Here is a 14,374-nt window from a genome sequence, read left to right on the forward strand (position 1 = left end):
TTTTCTATTATACAGTGTTAAGTAATTAGTAATACAGAGAATTACAAATAACTAGTTTTCCATAATCACTGCACAGGATAGTGTGACTTAAAATCAAAATGTCTTTATTTCACAAATCTGTGATGATGGATAGCAATGTTTTGGAGGCTTTTGGAATGGAGAGTCTTGGTTTAAAGTCAGATTTTGCATGTATTTGAGTGCCTGCTCCCATTTCCCTAATGAAGTTAGTTCACATTCACTGTTTTCACAAAGTGAGATTTCAGATTTGCCTAAGATGTACGTAGGCTCCCTGTTTTTTAGTCCACACAAACATTCCTAGACTGAAGGTTGCTTTTCACCTATTATCAGTCATGGCTTTCTCAAAGCTAGTGCTTGTTTATTGTTGGATTTCAATTTTTTTGATGCCACTTACAACTTGTAAGGATGAATCAGAAGAAAATGGACACAAGAAAGAAGATTATGGCAGGAGAATTCTGAGGGGAATATCGTATGAGTTTGTTCAGCAATCCATGCCATGGGCTGAAGCCCATGAGAGCTGTGAAAAACAAGGGGGACATCTTCTGAGGGACTTGAATGTTGAGATTAAGGAGCTCGTACAAACCCAGTTCACAGAAACTGGACCGTGGTGGGTCAGTCGGGAGTTGATGCATAAAAAGTCCATCAGTCGTGAGTAAAGTTCTCAGTTTTCTGCCTGTAGATCGTCTATACTTCTTTGCCCTTACTATATAACAAGGAAAGTCAACCCTGTGCCTAAAATAGAAAGGGCTGATAGATGGTGTAAGTTAAATGTAACAAGCTACATCTTGTCTCATTAAAACTTTTGATTTGACTTTTGGGTTGCACTTTAGTTTTAGGGACCAATTCTCACTATTAACTAGTTGCTTATTAGCATGACTATTACTAGCATATTGGCTGTTTATTACTTATAAAGCACTTATTCTGCATGGCCATAATTTACATCAATACCCCTAAACTTAACAGCTACTTTAATAAATATAAATATGCAGCAAATTATGAGTTTATTGAGGCAAAAGTAGTAGTTAATAGTTAATTAATAGTAAGAACCAAACTAAAGTGTGACCAAGTTTAGTATTCCAATGACTGGAATTAATTTGATTAGGCAGGGTAAACTGATATTAGTGCAGTATTTTAGCAGGTATCATGCTGTTCATAACATACTGCTTTGCCTAAAAATAAAGGTTCAGTTACCAATATTGCCTGATGCTATATGAAAACATAGAAGTCAATGTGTTTATTTGAAGAACCGGTCCCACTTTATATTAGGTGGCTTTATCTACTATGTACTTACATTTAAATTAATAATTTGGTACAATGCACTTATTGTGTACATACATGTTTTTACATTGTACTTATATTTTTAAAAATACCTATATGTAATTACATCTGTAATTAATTTCTGTTGACCCATCCCTTACACCTTAACCCACCCTTAAAACTACCCATACCACCAAACCTGTCCCTAACCTTACCCATCCCTGCTAAAAAACAAACAAACAATAGAAGCCCAATATAAACCATCACAGACATTCCAATGGTTTCAATTAAAATACCATTATAAACCATTAGCTTTATCCAGTAAAACCATTACAAAATTCCTTTTTGTAGTGTGTTTTGGGCATTTTTCCAATAGGATTTAACATCACCACCAATAGAATCCATCACATACCAGTAGACACCATTATAGTTTCCATTAAAACCAATACAATTCCCATTAAAACCATTACATTTTCTATTGTGTTTTGGGCAGGGTTCTATTGTTATTTTTCAGAAGGGATATCCCACCTCATTAGCAGCAAAAGTGTTTTGCAATACAGTATGAACACAATACGTACATTGTACTTTTTTTTTGATGTAAGTACATAGTAGTTAAGGCCACCTAATATAAAGTGTGACCGAAGAACCTATTATGTAATCTCAAAAATATCTTTAATCTCCAAAGAACCATGTAGTAATACAACACAAGATCTCTATACAAATATTCTTTGCTGATCTTTAGGAGATGTAAAGAGCCACTAAAGAACCTTATTTGTGCTAGAATTTTTCCCTTAAGAGTTTATGGCAATGAAATAAATGACACTATATCATCCATAGAAAGTTTTTATATGTTTGGGTGTGTTTACAGGATTTGAACCGGTCTCGTATCCCCCTGTTAAAAATGATGGCAGTGTCAGTAAAGATCACTTAGCTTGCACCTATATGGTCAAAGACCCATTTCAGCTGGTGACCACACCCGACTGCAGCATGAGCTTTAGCTCCCTCTGCACGCGAGGTACAGAAGCAAATCACCTCTCCTCTCCTCTCCTCAACACAAACATAACATAAAACAACACTGTTTGATGATGTGAATCAGAATAACTGGACAGCATAGAAATGAGATTGCTTGCTACATTTTTTCTTTTAAATACGTAACAGAATGTAATGTCGTAGTTATGCTTTATTACAGTTTTAAATACACATCTGACATCAAGTGAAGCAAACAAAAGGAGCCGCAGAAGTCTTCCTGACACATTGGCGTCACTGGAAAGCAGTATAGGAAATACTGCTGAACTTTTGAAGGTTGGTGAGGTTATTCAGTAAAAGAATATAGTCCTATGTTTTATTTCAGTTTTTTGAGAGCAGGCCTCAGAAAATAAAGGGTAAAAGGAAATGTAGAGTTTGGGATAAAGGTATGAAAAAACTAAAAGAACAAAGATCAGTTTCATTGTAGAAATTAGTGATATACAAGACCACTTGGCATCTGTGAGCTTGCTTAAAATGGCTCGTTATATACCATGATGAATGTCTTTCATTTAGTTTTACAACTGTAAAGAAGTTAACTACTTGATATTACTATAATCGCCTATAATCAAACACTGTGTGAATATCATTCAATTAAAAAAAAAAAAAAAATGGACGTAGGCCCAAGTTATCCACATATTTACAAGATAGTTGACATACAGAGTAAATTATAATCTCAACAACAATTCATGAACTCATGATAATTTGAACCCTTCTTGTCAATCTTGCAGAATGCCAAAACAATGTTGAAGGATTTGGAGACAACAACAGACGTACTAACAAAGGACAATAAGGTGATTCATGCATTATATTATACAAAATTAATTATTAATACATTACTTTATTGTATATAGTAATTAATAATCAGGCTCAAGTATTTATTTATTTTTTTTCTGTTGGTCTAGCATATCAGATTTGTAACAGCCTGTAAAATGTCCAATAATAGTACAGAAATATTTTTCATTAAACATACATTTTTAAAAAATATTTACCAAGCTTTTAATTTTCAATATCCTCATTTGTGCAAGCCAGCAAGTCTGCCAGGCATTAATACATGTACATAATCAACAAAAGTAAATGTAGTGACAACCCAGCATTGGCCCAATAGGGCAAAGACCAGTTCATTTAGCTGGCCTGAAACTAACACTGGTCCTGGGCAAACATGCCATCCTTGTTGATCCCTGCATAACACCAATGATAACATTCTCATTGCTTCATAATCTTTAAACCACAATATTTAATTTATAATTCCATTTATTTTCAGCATAACACATTGATATGTAAATGTTTCTTTATCGGATAGATCAAATACCTGCAAAGCATATATGATCACCTCCTAAGTAGTACCACAGTGAATGCAATCCAGCTTGTTGAAATTATGAACAGCACTGCAGCCATGCTTTTGTACTCACAAGAGTGTGAATCTGACAACATGGATGATGTAAGTCAAGTTGGCAAGTTATCAATGGATAAAATGATTTTGAGGCTGATTATGTCTCTCTAGACATATGATTTACATTGTTATAGCTTTTCAACTGTTAATATTTCTTTTTTTTTTTTTTGAACAGCTTGAGGAACTCATCACTCTTGCAGGCCTCATTTACGGAAAAACTCTGGCTGATAACAGTAACATTGTCAAGGAACTTCCAACAGGCACTATTTATGTCACAAGGTCAATATTAGTTGAATGATTACTGGCCTACGTTATCATATGCAATGGTTCATATTTAATATATAGCTGTGTCTCCATAGCCAAAATTCAGGCACCCTGGGCGGAAAAATCATTGGCTCAGTAGATGGAATACATTGCCAACTTCCATCTCTTACTGCAATGACTGGACAGCTGCCATCTGGGACTATCAATGTGCAGGTTTGCTAACATCAAAGTCCTGATTTTATACCCAAGTCATAAAATCAGCTACATATTTATTTATATTATATATTATACATTTACAGAATGTAAATATGAATATTTTTTTTTACAGTAGTTGATGTAAAAGTAAATTAATTCCAATTACTTTCTTAATATATTAACATATTTATGTTCTTATTGTGCTTGATTCACCTGTGCACATTATTCCAAAAGAGACAAAAAAAAAAAAAAATCATAATCATTCCTGTAACTTGCTTTGCCTCTAAAATGATGTTTTTGTTTTTTGTTTTGCTGACCTGTTCAAGCAGTCTGATTATTTGAATCCCTCCTCTGTCATATATAGACAATCATTTCAGACCATTACAATCACTTCACAATCATGATCATGCTTTGAAGCATATAAAAACTTCATTATTACAGCTCTTCCAGTTTAAAGAGAATCCATTGGAAACCAAGTCCAACGAAAGCATCACTGGAGCAACTTGTAGCTTGTCTTTGCAGAATGGAAACTCTTCAATCAAATTCGCAAATCTTCCAGAGAATATTGAGGTGAAAACAAATAACTGAACTCATTTTGTTACACATAAGTTAGAGAACAATATTGAGCTCACTTCATCAATTTCAAATATGTGAACATTGAACACAGAAGCATTTGACTTGCTCTATGAGATTTGTAAGGCACTGTTCTCTGGAAAGCTGCTCAGAAACAATAAGCAGTGTGATAAGTGCTTTAAAATGATTTGCTACTGATGATTCTCTTTTTACAGATATATCTGCCTCGGCCTCAAGCCTCTGAGCCTGAAGTTGTAGATATAGCCTGGAAACCAGGGTTTACTCTCACCTCAACATTCAACATCTCAGACGTGAATGTGACTGTGGTTGTTACAGCAATTCCAAATCGAAACGTAACTCTCAGGTTTACTTTGCACCCACCAGAGGAGGCAAATGCCACCTATTTGAATCAAAGCGCTAATGTAACCTACAAAGGTAAAGTTTTGAAAATAAATGAATAAAATGAAAAGTTCACATGTATTATTCAAAGACTGTTGCTACTGTTAGTAAGAGATAATGACTAAATCATCATGAGATTAACCTTTCCCCTGTGTTTTTTGTGCAACAGACAGTTATCGCTGGCTGATCACCCCTGAAATGACGAAGGGAATTAAGGGGGCCTGGAAAGTGGCGGTATTACCAACTGATTACTCCTCAGGCGAGAGGCTGACCTTTAAAATGTCTGTTTTTGTAACCAAGTGCCTGTTTTGGGACACCAACATTGAAGCCTGGAGTAGAGAGGGCTGCATGGTAAGACTCCATAATAGGTGCTCATTTAATAATGTACATTTAATATACAGTCTTTTCATGATGCTTATGATATCATGTCAATCCAAAGGTTGGTCACAATACAATGCCAAACCTAACTCACTGTTTGTGCAACCACACAACGTTCTTTGGGAGCTCCTTCTTCGTGATGCCCAACCAAGTTGATTTGTCCCAGACGGCAGCTTTGTTTGCCACAGTAAATGAGAACTATATAGTGGTGGTTTTACTCAGCTGCTTCTTTGCGCTCTTCCTGGTGGTTGTAATGTGGGCCTGGTATGCAGACCGCAAAGCTCTCAGAACGGTACAGTATACTTACATTTACTCTCCTAACACACTCATGTGGTTTGTTAAGGAAAGAGGTGCTATGACCAATCTTACAGTTTTCACCTAATGGACGAGAAAACAGCTGACAAAATCCCAGTTAAATTCTAAGAGTGATGAAGCAATTTTTGGACATAAGGGGCCAGATTTAAAAAAATATATATCTTCTTTAAAAAGTTGCTTCTTAAATGTTAAGAAAGTCCCTAAGACTGTCACAATCTTAAGAGCAATTATTTAAAAATGTGTATGTTATCTTCAGAAAAAGATAAGCACATTCAGTATTTTTGTAAATAAAAAATAATAAGAAAATGGTTGTTGAGAATACTATTCTTAAAAATGTTTTGAATCTGGCCCCAGAATATGAAGATATTTCTTTTTCCTAATTGAACTAACAAGTAAAATCACATTCCCCTTTTATTTAAAACAGTCACTGAAGTGCATTTCCAAGTGAAATATAATGGTCAGTTGATCTTGTGAAGACAAGTCTCTTCAGTCACCTAATCTTTAACTTAAACCAGAATGCTTTACGTATGTCAAAATCATCCTTGAATACGAACTAGAATCAATTAGACTAGATGGTAAAATCATCTACAGGCAAAAGGTTTCAGGATATTGGTTTCAGTTTAATTGAACTACAAAGAGTCGTAGAGCACTATATAGTAGGAAATTGAGAAATGTTATTAAAAGTGGTTGCTTTGGTTTGTGCATCAAAGTTACAGATGTTTGTTTACTGTGTCTTAATGTCATCAGTCAGTTTCAAAATCTAGGAGACAAGACACCACTTTTAAATAAATGTATGATTTTATGTAAATATGTCAACACATAAGAGAATTTCAATGCTAAACTGATTCAACTGCATCCATTGCCATTCGTACACCAAGATCCTTGATTAATATGCCTGTAATGTGGTAAAATGCCTGTGTCCACAGCGTAAGATGACTCTGTTGGAGGACAACCATCCATGTGCCATGTACAACTACCTTGTGAATGTGCAAACAGGCCACAGAAGAGGGGCTGGCACCACTGCGAAGGTGATACACACTGTGTCTATGTGCTTGTTCTCACTTGCCTATGTTTCTCAACTTTGATATGTTTAGAAGGTGCTTAATTCAAGTCTTTGTCTTTGTTAGGTTATGATGACCTTCCAATTCAAAGAGGGGCAAAGTGAACATTACAATTTGTCTGACCCTGAGAAGCCAGTGTTTGAGAGAGGAGGGGTGGATGTGTTCCTGCTCAGTATGCCCTTCTCTCTTGGAGAACTGCAGAGCATTGACATATCGCATGACAACTCAGGTGGAAGCCCTGACTGGTAGGAGTCTACTTGTCCCGGCTTTTGCATGCTTTTTCGTATTTTTTGCATAGCAAGGGAGAAACAGAGTACACTTTAAAAATGTGTATTTTGTGTTGTTGACTATTCCTTTTGTATTTCATTTAATCTTAAGAATTAAATTCACCAACATGTACATAAATAAAACACAATAAGAATTTGCATTTAAATAAAAATAAATAAGTCCATAATAAATAAACACATTTACATCTAGAAGAGTATGTTTTTTTTTTTTTTTTTTTTGTGTTGAAACTTGAAATCTATTGAAGCTACAATGATACTTTGAATTAAAGGCCAAACCATCAGAGTTTGTGACACGTTATAGCTCTTGAAAGCTCTGCTTATCCTTTATCTGATCATATAAGACTAGCTGTTGATCAAAAAATGATTTCTTATTTCATTAAAGAAGGTCTAAATGCTGATTTCACTTTCAAAATTCTTCCTTAATCTATGGCAGAGGTGCCCAGTCCTGTCAGTCTTTAGCGTCAATCCTAATCAAAGTCTTTAACATTATTAGCAACATCTAAGCAAGTGTGTTTGGGTAGGTTGCATAACGCTGTCCGTCCAGGAGGAGGACTGGACACCCCTAAACTATGAAGTGATGGGTGAAAGTAGTCTGCGTATGAATGAATTAGGTTGCATATGTCTCACATCACAAAATGTTCCATCAGGTACTTGGACAGAATCATGGTGCAGGATTTACAGATGCAGGAGGTCACACACTTTCTGTGCTCCACCTGGCTGAGAGGTGAAATATGCAAGAGGACCTTCAACTCAGCTAACATGAATGAAGTTGCAAGCTTTGGGTAAAAACTTTAACTTACATTCTTTAGAAACTACATCTAATTATTAAAGCTATACCTGCACTACGCTGCACTACAAGTCTGAACCCGCTCATTCAGTTTTATACTATTTTCCACGTTACAGATTTATAATAAGGTCATCAAAATTATGAAATAGCATTATTGGAAGAATGGGAATGATGTAGTGACCAGCAAATCGAATGAATCAAATTAAAAGTACTCTATCATTTCAACTTCTTCAAAGTAGCCAGTCTTTATCTTATTGCTCAGTACACTCTGGACATTAGGTCAAGAATAATAATTGATATTATTGTTTGGCTTCATTTAGATTTAGATCATTTTGATTGTTTATTGGACTGTTTTATGAAAATAATATCAGCACTAGATTCAGTACAACATTCTCTATAAGCCTTTAAAACAAGAAGAAGCAACCAATCTTTAGGGAACATCTGAAAAGTATTTTTAAATAATAATTTACCCTCCCTACCAACCCCTATCCCAGCAATATCTTCCAGACCCGGACATCTTCTGGCTTCCGGGATGAGCACATCTGGGTGTCAATCGTGGACCCCCCACGGCACAGTCCTTTCACGCGTGTTCAGAGAGTGTCCTGCTGCATGTCTCTGCTGCTCTGCACCATGGCCATTAACATTATGTTCTGGAACCTTCCTGTTGATGAAGAGTCTCCTGTCCTTCTAAAGATAGGTCAGAAAACTTCCCTGCGGCATTTTTCATTTTCCAAAATTATGTAATGCACAAATGCGACGCCTCACTCTCAACACCACTCGGGTATTTTTATGCAGTGCGTCATGTTTGAGAGAGTCATGCTTTGAGGGAGCATGTTTTGTTCGGTTGCTTATTCATTACACATAAGCATTATAAATATTATAAAAAATAATGCATAATAATATTAGTTAGTTAAAGGGATAGTTCACCCAAAAATGAAAATTCTGTCATCATTTACTAAACCTGACATTGTTCCAAACCTATATGAATTTTCTTCTTCTGTTTAACACAAAAGAAGATTTTTTTGAGCGATGTGGGTAACTAAAGCTCTGCTGGTAGCCATTGACTTCCATATTGACAGAATTTTCATTTTTGGGTGAATTACCCCTAACAATAGCATTTACTTTTATATATGTACACAGAATATTTTCTTGGATGTTACAGGCTCTTTTGAACTGACATGGCAAGAGTTCATGGTAGCCATAGAGAGCGGCCTTTTCATGTTCCCCATCAACATCCTGATCATTACTATCTTCAGACACATCAAACCACGCATTCTCCTGAACAAAGAGAAGGCTGGCACCTCCAAGAAAACAACACCAGCTGCTGCTGTTTCTATGAACACTATCATAAAGGTTCTTGCAGAAGTAATTCTGAAGCATAATATTTGCTTTCTGCAATAATACACACTATTATAGCAAAATGTTCTATTATCGTAAGTGAATGTTCTGTTCCTACTCTTAGGAAACCGTAGGACTGTTAAATCACCTGAGCAAAAGCCCGAAAAACATGCTGGCTACCAAAGAGATACGGCCTGAGACCAGTGGCGATCTTTTCTGGGCCTTGAATAAAGTGAACGATGTCCTTCAGATTATGCAAGGTTCCTTGATCAGTAATACATATATTTCATTTCCATGTGTTCCTAATATTTAGCATTATGTCAATGTCATTTTCTCATGATACATGTACTCAAAACAAATCAGTGTTATGTTAGCATCATTCAGATACTATTACAGCTTTTATTAATATTTTTAATTAGTTTTTATTGCACGTTTTCTATTTTAATTTTAAAGTTTTAGTAATTTGTTGTGCTTTTGTCATTTTATTAGTTTTATATATGAAGAGTTAATTTGCAACAGATAACAAAAATCCTGTTTTTTTTTTCTATATTTTTTACCCTGCATTCCAATTAATATCAATCAAACTGCAGTTAGGTTGTTTTGATTAAATAATAATAGCTAAAAAAAAATACAGTTAACTAACATAAGAAAACAATTAAAAAATGATAACAATAAAAAACATGATTTATGAAAAATAATAAAAACAGTTATCTGTTTTTGCAAATAAACTCTTCTCTCTCTCTCTCACACACACACACACACACACATATATAGTTTTTATAAGTAAAAAAATGAAATAAACTGAAATAAAACTGACACTGAAATAAAATAAGTTTAAGTATTTTTATTACAGTTAAAGTTTATTTTATTTCAAGTAATTTTGCCAAATTAAGAACCAATACAGTACAGTAAAACTTGAAATATGTTCTTCTGTAACATCATGTGTCAATGCTTAATATTAAGTAATCCTTCATCAGAAATATTTCATTGGACAGAGACTCATCATAGCTATGTTGTGTATTCTCATTCAGTGGAAAATGTTGGTGATCCTCACTGGTCGTATTGCAGCCGCTTTGTGTTCTATTCACTGAGCCACATTTCTAAACTGCTGGAGCATGTGGGAGAAAAGGGCTTTTTCCTTAACGAGGAGCTTCGGCAGGCACGGGGGACAGTCGGTGTCCTGCTGAAGAAGGCTGAAATGGCTACTCTCCAGCACGTTTGCCAAAGGTCAGGACTGTCACCTCTGCAGATATACTCCTATTGTACATGTATTAAAAAGACGATTCATTTTTACAAGAAGCTCAAGATCTTTTAGGATCTCTTTGTCCTTCCATATTCTTTCTAATCTCACATTCCTTTTATTTTCTTCTCACCCTTTTTGATCGATTACTAGTCTGTAATTCACTATCAGTATCAATTCAACACATGAACTGTTTAGTTGCTAGAACTGGTTCTTTGAAATATACAATAATGAGCAGATGTTCTTGTTAGCAGAAGTGCAAGAATCCTGTTTCTTCTATTAAAACAGATTTTGTTTTTCTTGTTGTTCCAGCCAACCATCTGTGCAAGTACAGAAGAAGAAACAGGGTTGGTGGTTGCCTTGGTGGTTTCTCTTTATTGGCTGGTTTCTGCTTTTTGCCATGAGTGGTATTTCCACCTTCTTTACCCTGCTTTATGGCTTCCAGTACGGAAGGGAGTCTTCCATACAGTGGGTGATCACTCTTACATTATCTCTCGTCCAAAGCATCTTCATCTTGCAGCCCCTTAAGGTAAGAACCAGTGGGGAAGAAGAGACTTTAAGGAATAGTTCACCCAAAAATGACAAATGTCTGTCATTCTTTCCTTGAATACAAAAGGAACACTGAAGAATATTCATACGCCAGTTTATTTTATTTATTTATGTTCTTCACACAACAACAGCATACAGTGACCAAAGGCTGTCAAGACCAAAGAAAAATGGTAAAATAGCACCATAAAAGTTGGCTAGTTTGTGGGTTACACCTCCAAGACTTCTGAACCCATACAGTAGCTTTGTGTGAGAAACTTGGTAACTCATTATGAATCTTAATCTCTGCCAGAGCTTAAAAATGCACTGATTTGACATTTAGCATTTATGTTAAACTAAAGTATACTTTAATGTAATTTCTGTTGAAATATATTTGTAATTACACTTAACATAATGTAAATGATGAAGTTGGAATTTAGTACATTCAAAATACATTTATTAACCTCTAAATGTTGTAATGTTGAATAACATACTACAGTTAAAAATTAAATGAAATTAAATTATAATCAAGTACGTTACACGTGCTTGTAGAAAGTGCGTATAAATAGTACGCCAAATAAAAACGAATACTCGTGGTATTGATATGCAAAAATGGACTTTTGTGTATATGCTGCGTGATGGGTATGATTAGGGTTGTGGGGTAGATGCGTATCACATGTACGCGAAAACTGCGTATCATATGCACGCCAACATATTTCATATCATATGCACGCCAAAAACGCGCGTAGCATATAAACGCCAAAGTCCATTTTTGCGCATCAATACCACGAGTTTTTTTTTTTTTTTTTTTGGCGTAATATTTATACGGAAAAACTGTACTTCTTTAAAATGTAACAAAATATTATTAAACCATAATGCATTTTAAAGTAAAACTTTTAATTTGACATTATTACAAAGTGCACTTTTTAATAGTGTGTAAAGAAACATAGTCATCTTTACATACACTTAAGCGGCCATTAATTTTATATAATAAAATGTATTATTCATTGTGATGGATATTATCTGCTATTAAAACACCTTTTTAAGATTTTAAGGACACTACAAGTGCACATTCACTAAAATTAGGTGCATTTCTTTTTAATAGTGGTATGCTATTATTGCTTGAAAAAGAGCAGCTTGAACAATCTTCAAAATATCTCCTTTTGTTTGTTTCCTCAGAAGAAAGGAAGTCATACAAGTGTAGTATGACGCGAGTGAGTGATGTTGACTAGTAATTTAATAATGTGTTCTATCTTAAGTGCTGAGTAATGAGTATAAATGAGTGAATGCATTATTTTTGGGTGAACTATTCTTTTAAACAACGGTCTCAGTTTGCTCTCTATTTAATCTCACTGATGTCTAGGAGAAACAACTGAGATCTCATGTGTGATTTCTCCTCCTAACTATTCTGGGTGACAGGTGATATTTGTGGCGATCTTCTTTGCCATGATCCTGAGGCCAGTAGCTGTGGAGAACAACGAGGAGGTTGAACTGCTCCTGCAGGGTGAGAACATGCACACCAAAAAACAAAAGAAATTTGTCTCTGCCAATATCAAACAGTGTTCTCATTAATGCTTTTTTTTGCCATTTTACAGAGCAAAAGGGAAAATGTGAGGAATACGCTGGAAGGTCAATATCCTGATTACATCTCACCTCAGACTCTTGGATACTTGATCATCAAACTTTTATTCTAGATTTTGCTGTTGGGAACAGAGGATGCCATTTTCATGTCTATGCAAATGAATGGCATCTCACTGTCTCTTGCAGATTATAATCCATTTGTGTAGGCAGACTTTATTTTTCATGTTTATATTTTAGTAATTATTACTATGTGTACAGATCTTTGTATCAAAATCTAGCAACATATTATTGATTTAGTCTATACTGTTACAATAACAATGGTGTATAGTTTAGCACACTCAACTTTTTCTTTGAAATCAGAAAAAAGGGTTTTCTAATAGGCAGAATATGGCATAATGTCACTTAAAAAACCGTCAAACTGAGATTCGCACAAGGTTATTTTTTAAGAATTACTGTCTAACGATACATTAACATATCTACATTTTGGTGGGCAGTATCATTCTATACATTGCAATTTTTGGTTAATTTACTACAAGAGCAGATTCTCATTTCACTCAAATTTTGGTAACTGTTCAGTAAATAGTACCGCTGTGTGTCTGCTGTAATTGTTGAGCTTTGCTTAATGTCATCGCAGTATGAGGGGTAGGTCAGTGTCAATGTTGAAACTATATTACATAAAAAATTTTAAAAAACACTGAATATTCTCACTATTATGTCTGTTTAATTTATGTAATTTATAAATACTCTATAAAATGTATTTTAGAATAACTTCAATAAATAACTTATTTTCCAATGCATTTCAGTGTATCAATCAAAATATATTTGACGTTCAGTGCAATTATGATCAACATAAAGTGCAATTTTCAAATATACACTACTGTTCAAATGTTTTTGCTGCTTAATATTTTTGTAAAAAACATTAAGCATTTTTAACAATTAACAATTTCATAAATGTAAAAATGAATGAATGAATGAATGAATAAACAAATGAATGAATAAATTAAATTTAATAAATACAATGTTATGAGTCCTTGCTGAGTAAAATGACTAATTTCTTCTTCATAAAAAAAGAAAGAAAAAAATCTTACCACAAATTTTTGAATGGTAGTGTAACACCACAAAAAAATAAAGCAGCAAAAGCTGTTTTCAACATTCATAAAAAATATTAAATGTTTTTTGAGCACTAAAGACAGAAATTATGGCTGCTAAAAATTCTGTAATAGTTCAAAATATGACTGATTTTATGATATATTTTGATCAAATAAATACCTCCTTGGTGAGCATAAGAGACATTTCTAAAAAATAAATAAATAACTAAAATAAATAAATACATACATGTTTGGAAAGTAGTGATTATAAAAATAAGCATTTTTAATACAATTAACTACATAGTCTGTGTTAAAGGTTAGTTTAAAAAAATCAAATATATCATGCACCACGTTATAGTTATCATACACAAAGACTCTTTGCACAGTCATCATTTACTCATTTGCATATTTTCTATCTGTAAAATCATTATCTATAGATATAATACTAAAGTTTCAGTGGCTGACAATTGCGAAATGTTCTAAATCAGCTAGTAAACATTTAGCTGGTAGTGGCAACGCAAATAACAGGATTTATAGCAGACGATGCTTCCCCCACCTTCTCTTCAGCTCACTATTATTAGGAAGGTGTGTCATTGCCTCACTTATACATCCACTCATCCCAGCCGCAGCCGTCACTGTGTTCTCTCACTGT

General features: G+C 34.4%; 1 protein-coding gene across 1 annotated transcript in view; it reads left to right on the forward strand.

The window, feature by feature from the left end:
- pkd1l3 (polycystic kidney disease 1-like 3) overlaps positions 1-13,501 on the forward strand; it is a 15,290-nt gene extending 1,789 nt beyond the window's left edge. The window contains exons 2-22 of the mRNA XM_058783022.1: positions 423-666; positions 2,144-2,290; positions 2,465-2,577; positions 3,030-3,092; positions 3,602-3,739; positions 3,867-3,970; positions 4,051-4,168; positions 4,592-4,720; positions 4,939-5,158; positions 5,292-5,473; positions 5,562-5,792; positions 6,742-6,843; positions 6,943-7,121; positions 7,811-7,945; positions 8,445-8,647; positions 9,113-9,315; positions 9,413-9,548; positions 10,320-10,515; positions 10,841-11,057; positions 12,473-12,557; positions 12,649-13,501. Coding sequence (XP_058639005.1) covers positions 510-666; positions 2,144-2,290; positions 2,465-2,577; positions 3,030-3,092; positions 3,602-3,739; positions 3,867-3,970; positions 4,051-4,168; positions 4,592-4,720; positions 4,939-5,158; positions 5,292-5,473; positions 5,562-5,792; positions 6,742-6,843; positions 6,943-7,121; positions 7,811-7,945; positions 8,445-8,647; positions 9,113-9,315; positions 9,413-9,548; positions 10,320-10,515; positions 10,841-11,057; positions 12,473-12,557; positions 12,649-12,695 — 3,105 coding nt within the window. The 5' untranslated portion in view covers positions 423-509 and the 3' untranslated portion in view covers positions 12,696-13,501. The remainder of the gene's footprint in view (positions 1-422; positions 667-2,143; positions 2,291-2,464; positions 2,578-3,029; positions 3,093-3,601; positions 3,740-3,866; positions 3,971-4,050; positions 4,169-4,591; positions 4,721-4,938; positions 5,159-5,291; positions 5,474-5,561; positions 5,793-6,741; positions 6,844-6,942; positions 7,122-7,810; positions 7,946-8,444; positions 8,648-9,112; positions 9,316-9,412; positions 9,549-10,319; positions 10,516-10,840; positions 11,058-12,472; positions 12,558-12,648) is intronic.
- The last annotated feature ends 873 nt before the right edge of the window (positions 13,502-14,374 follow it).

This window comes from Onychostoma macrolepis, chromosome 07 (genome assembly GCF_012432095.1).
Source record: "Onychostoma macrolepis isolate SWU-2019 chromosome 07, ASM1243209v1, whole genome shotgun sequence".
Lineage (NCBI taxonomy): Eukaryota > Metazoa > Chordata > Actinopteri > Cypriniformes > Cyprinidae > Onychostoma > Onychostoma macrolepis.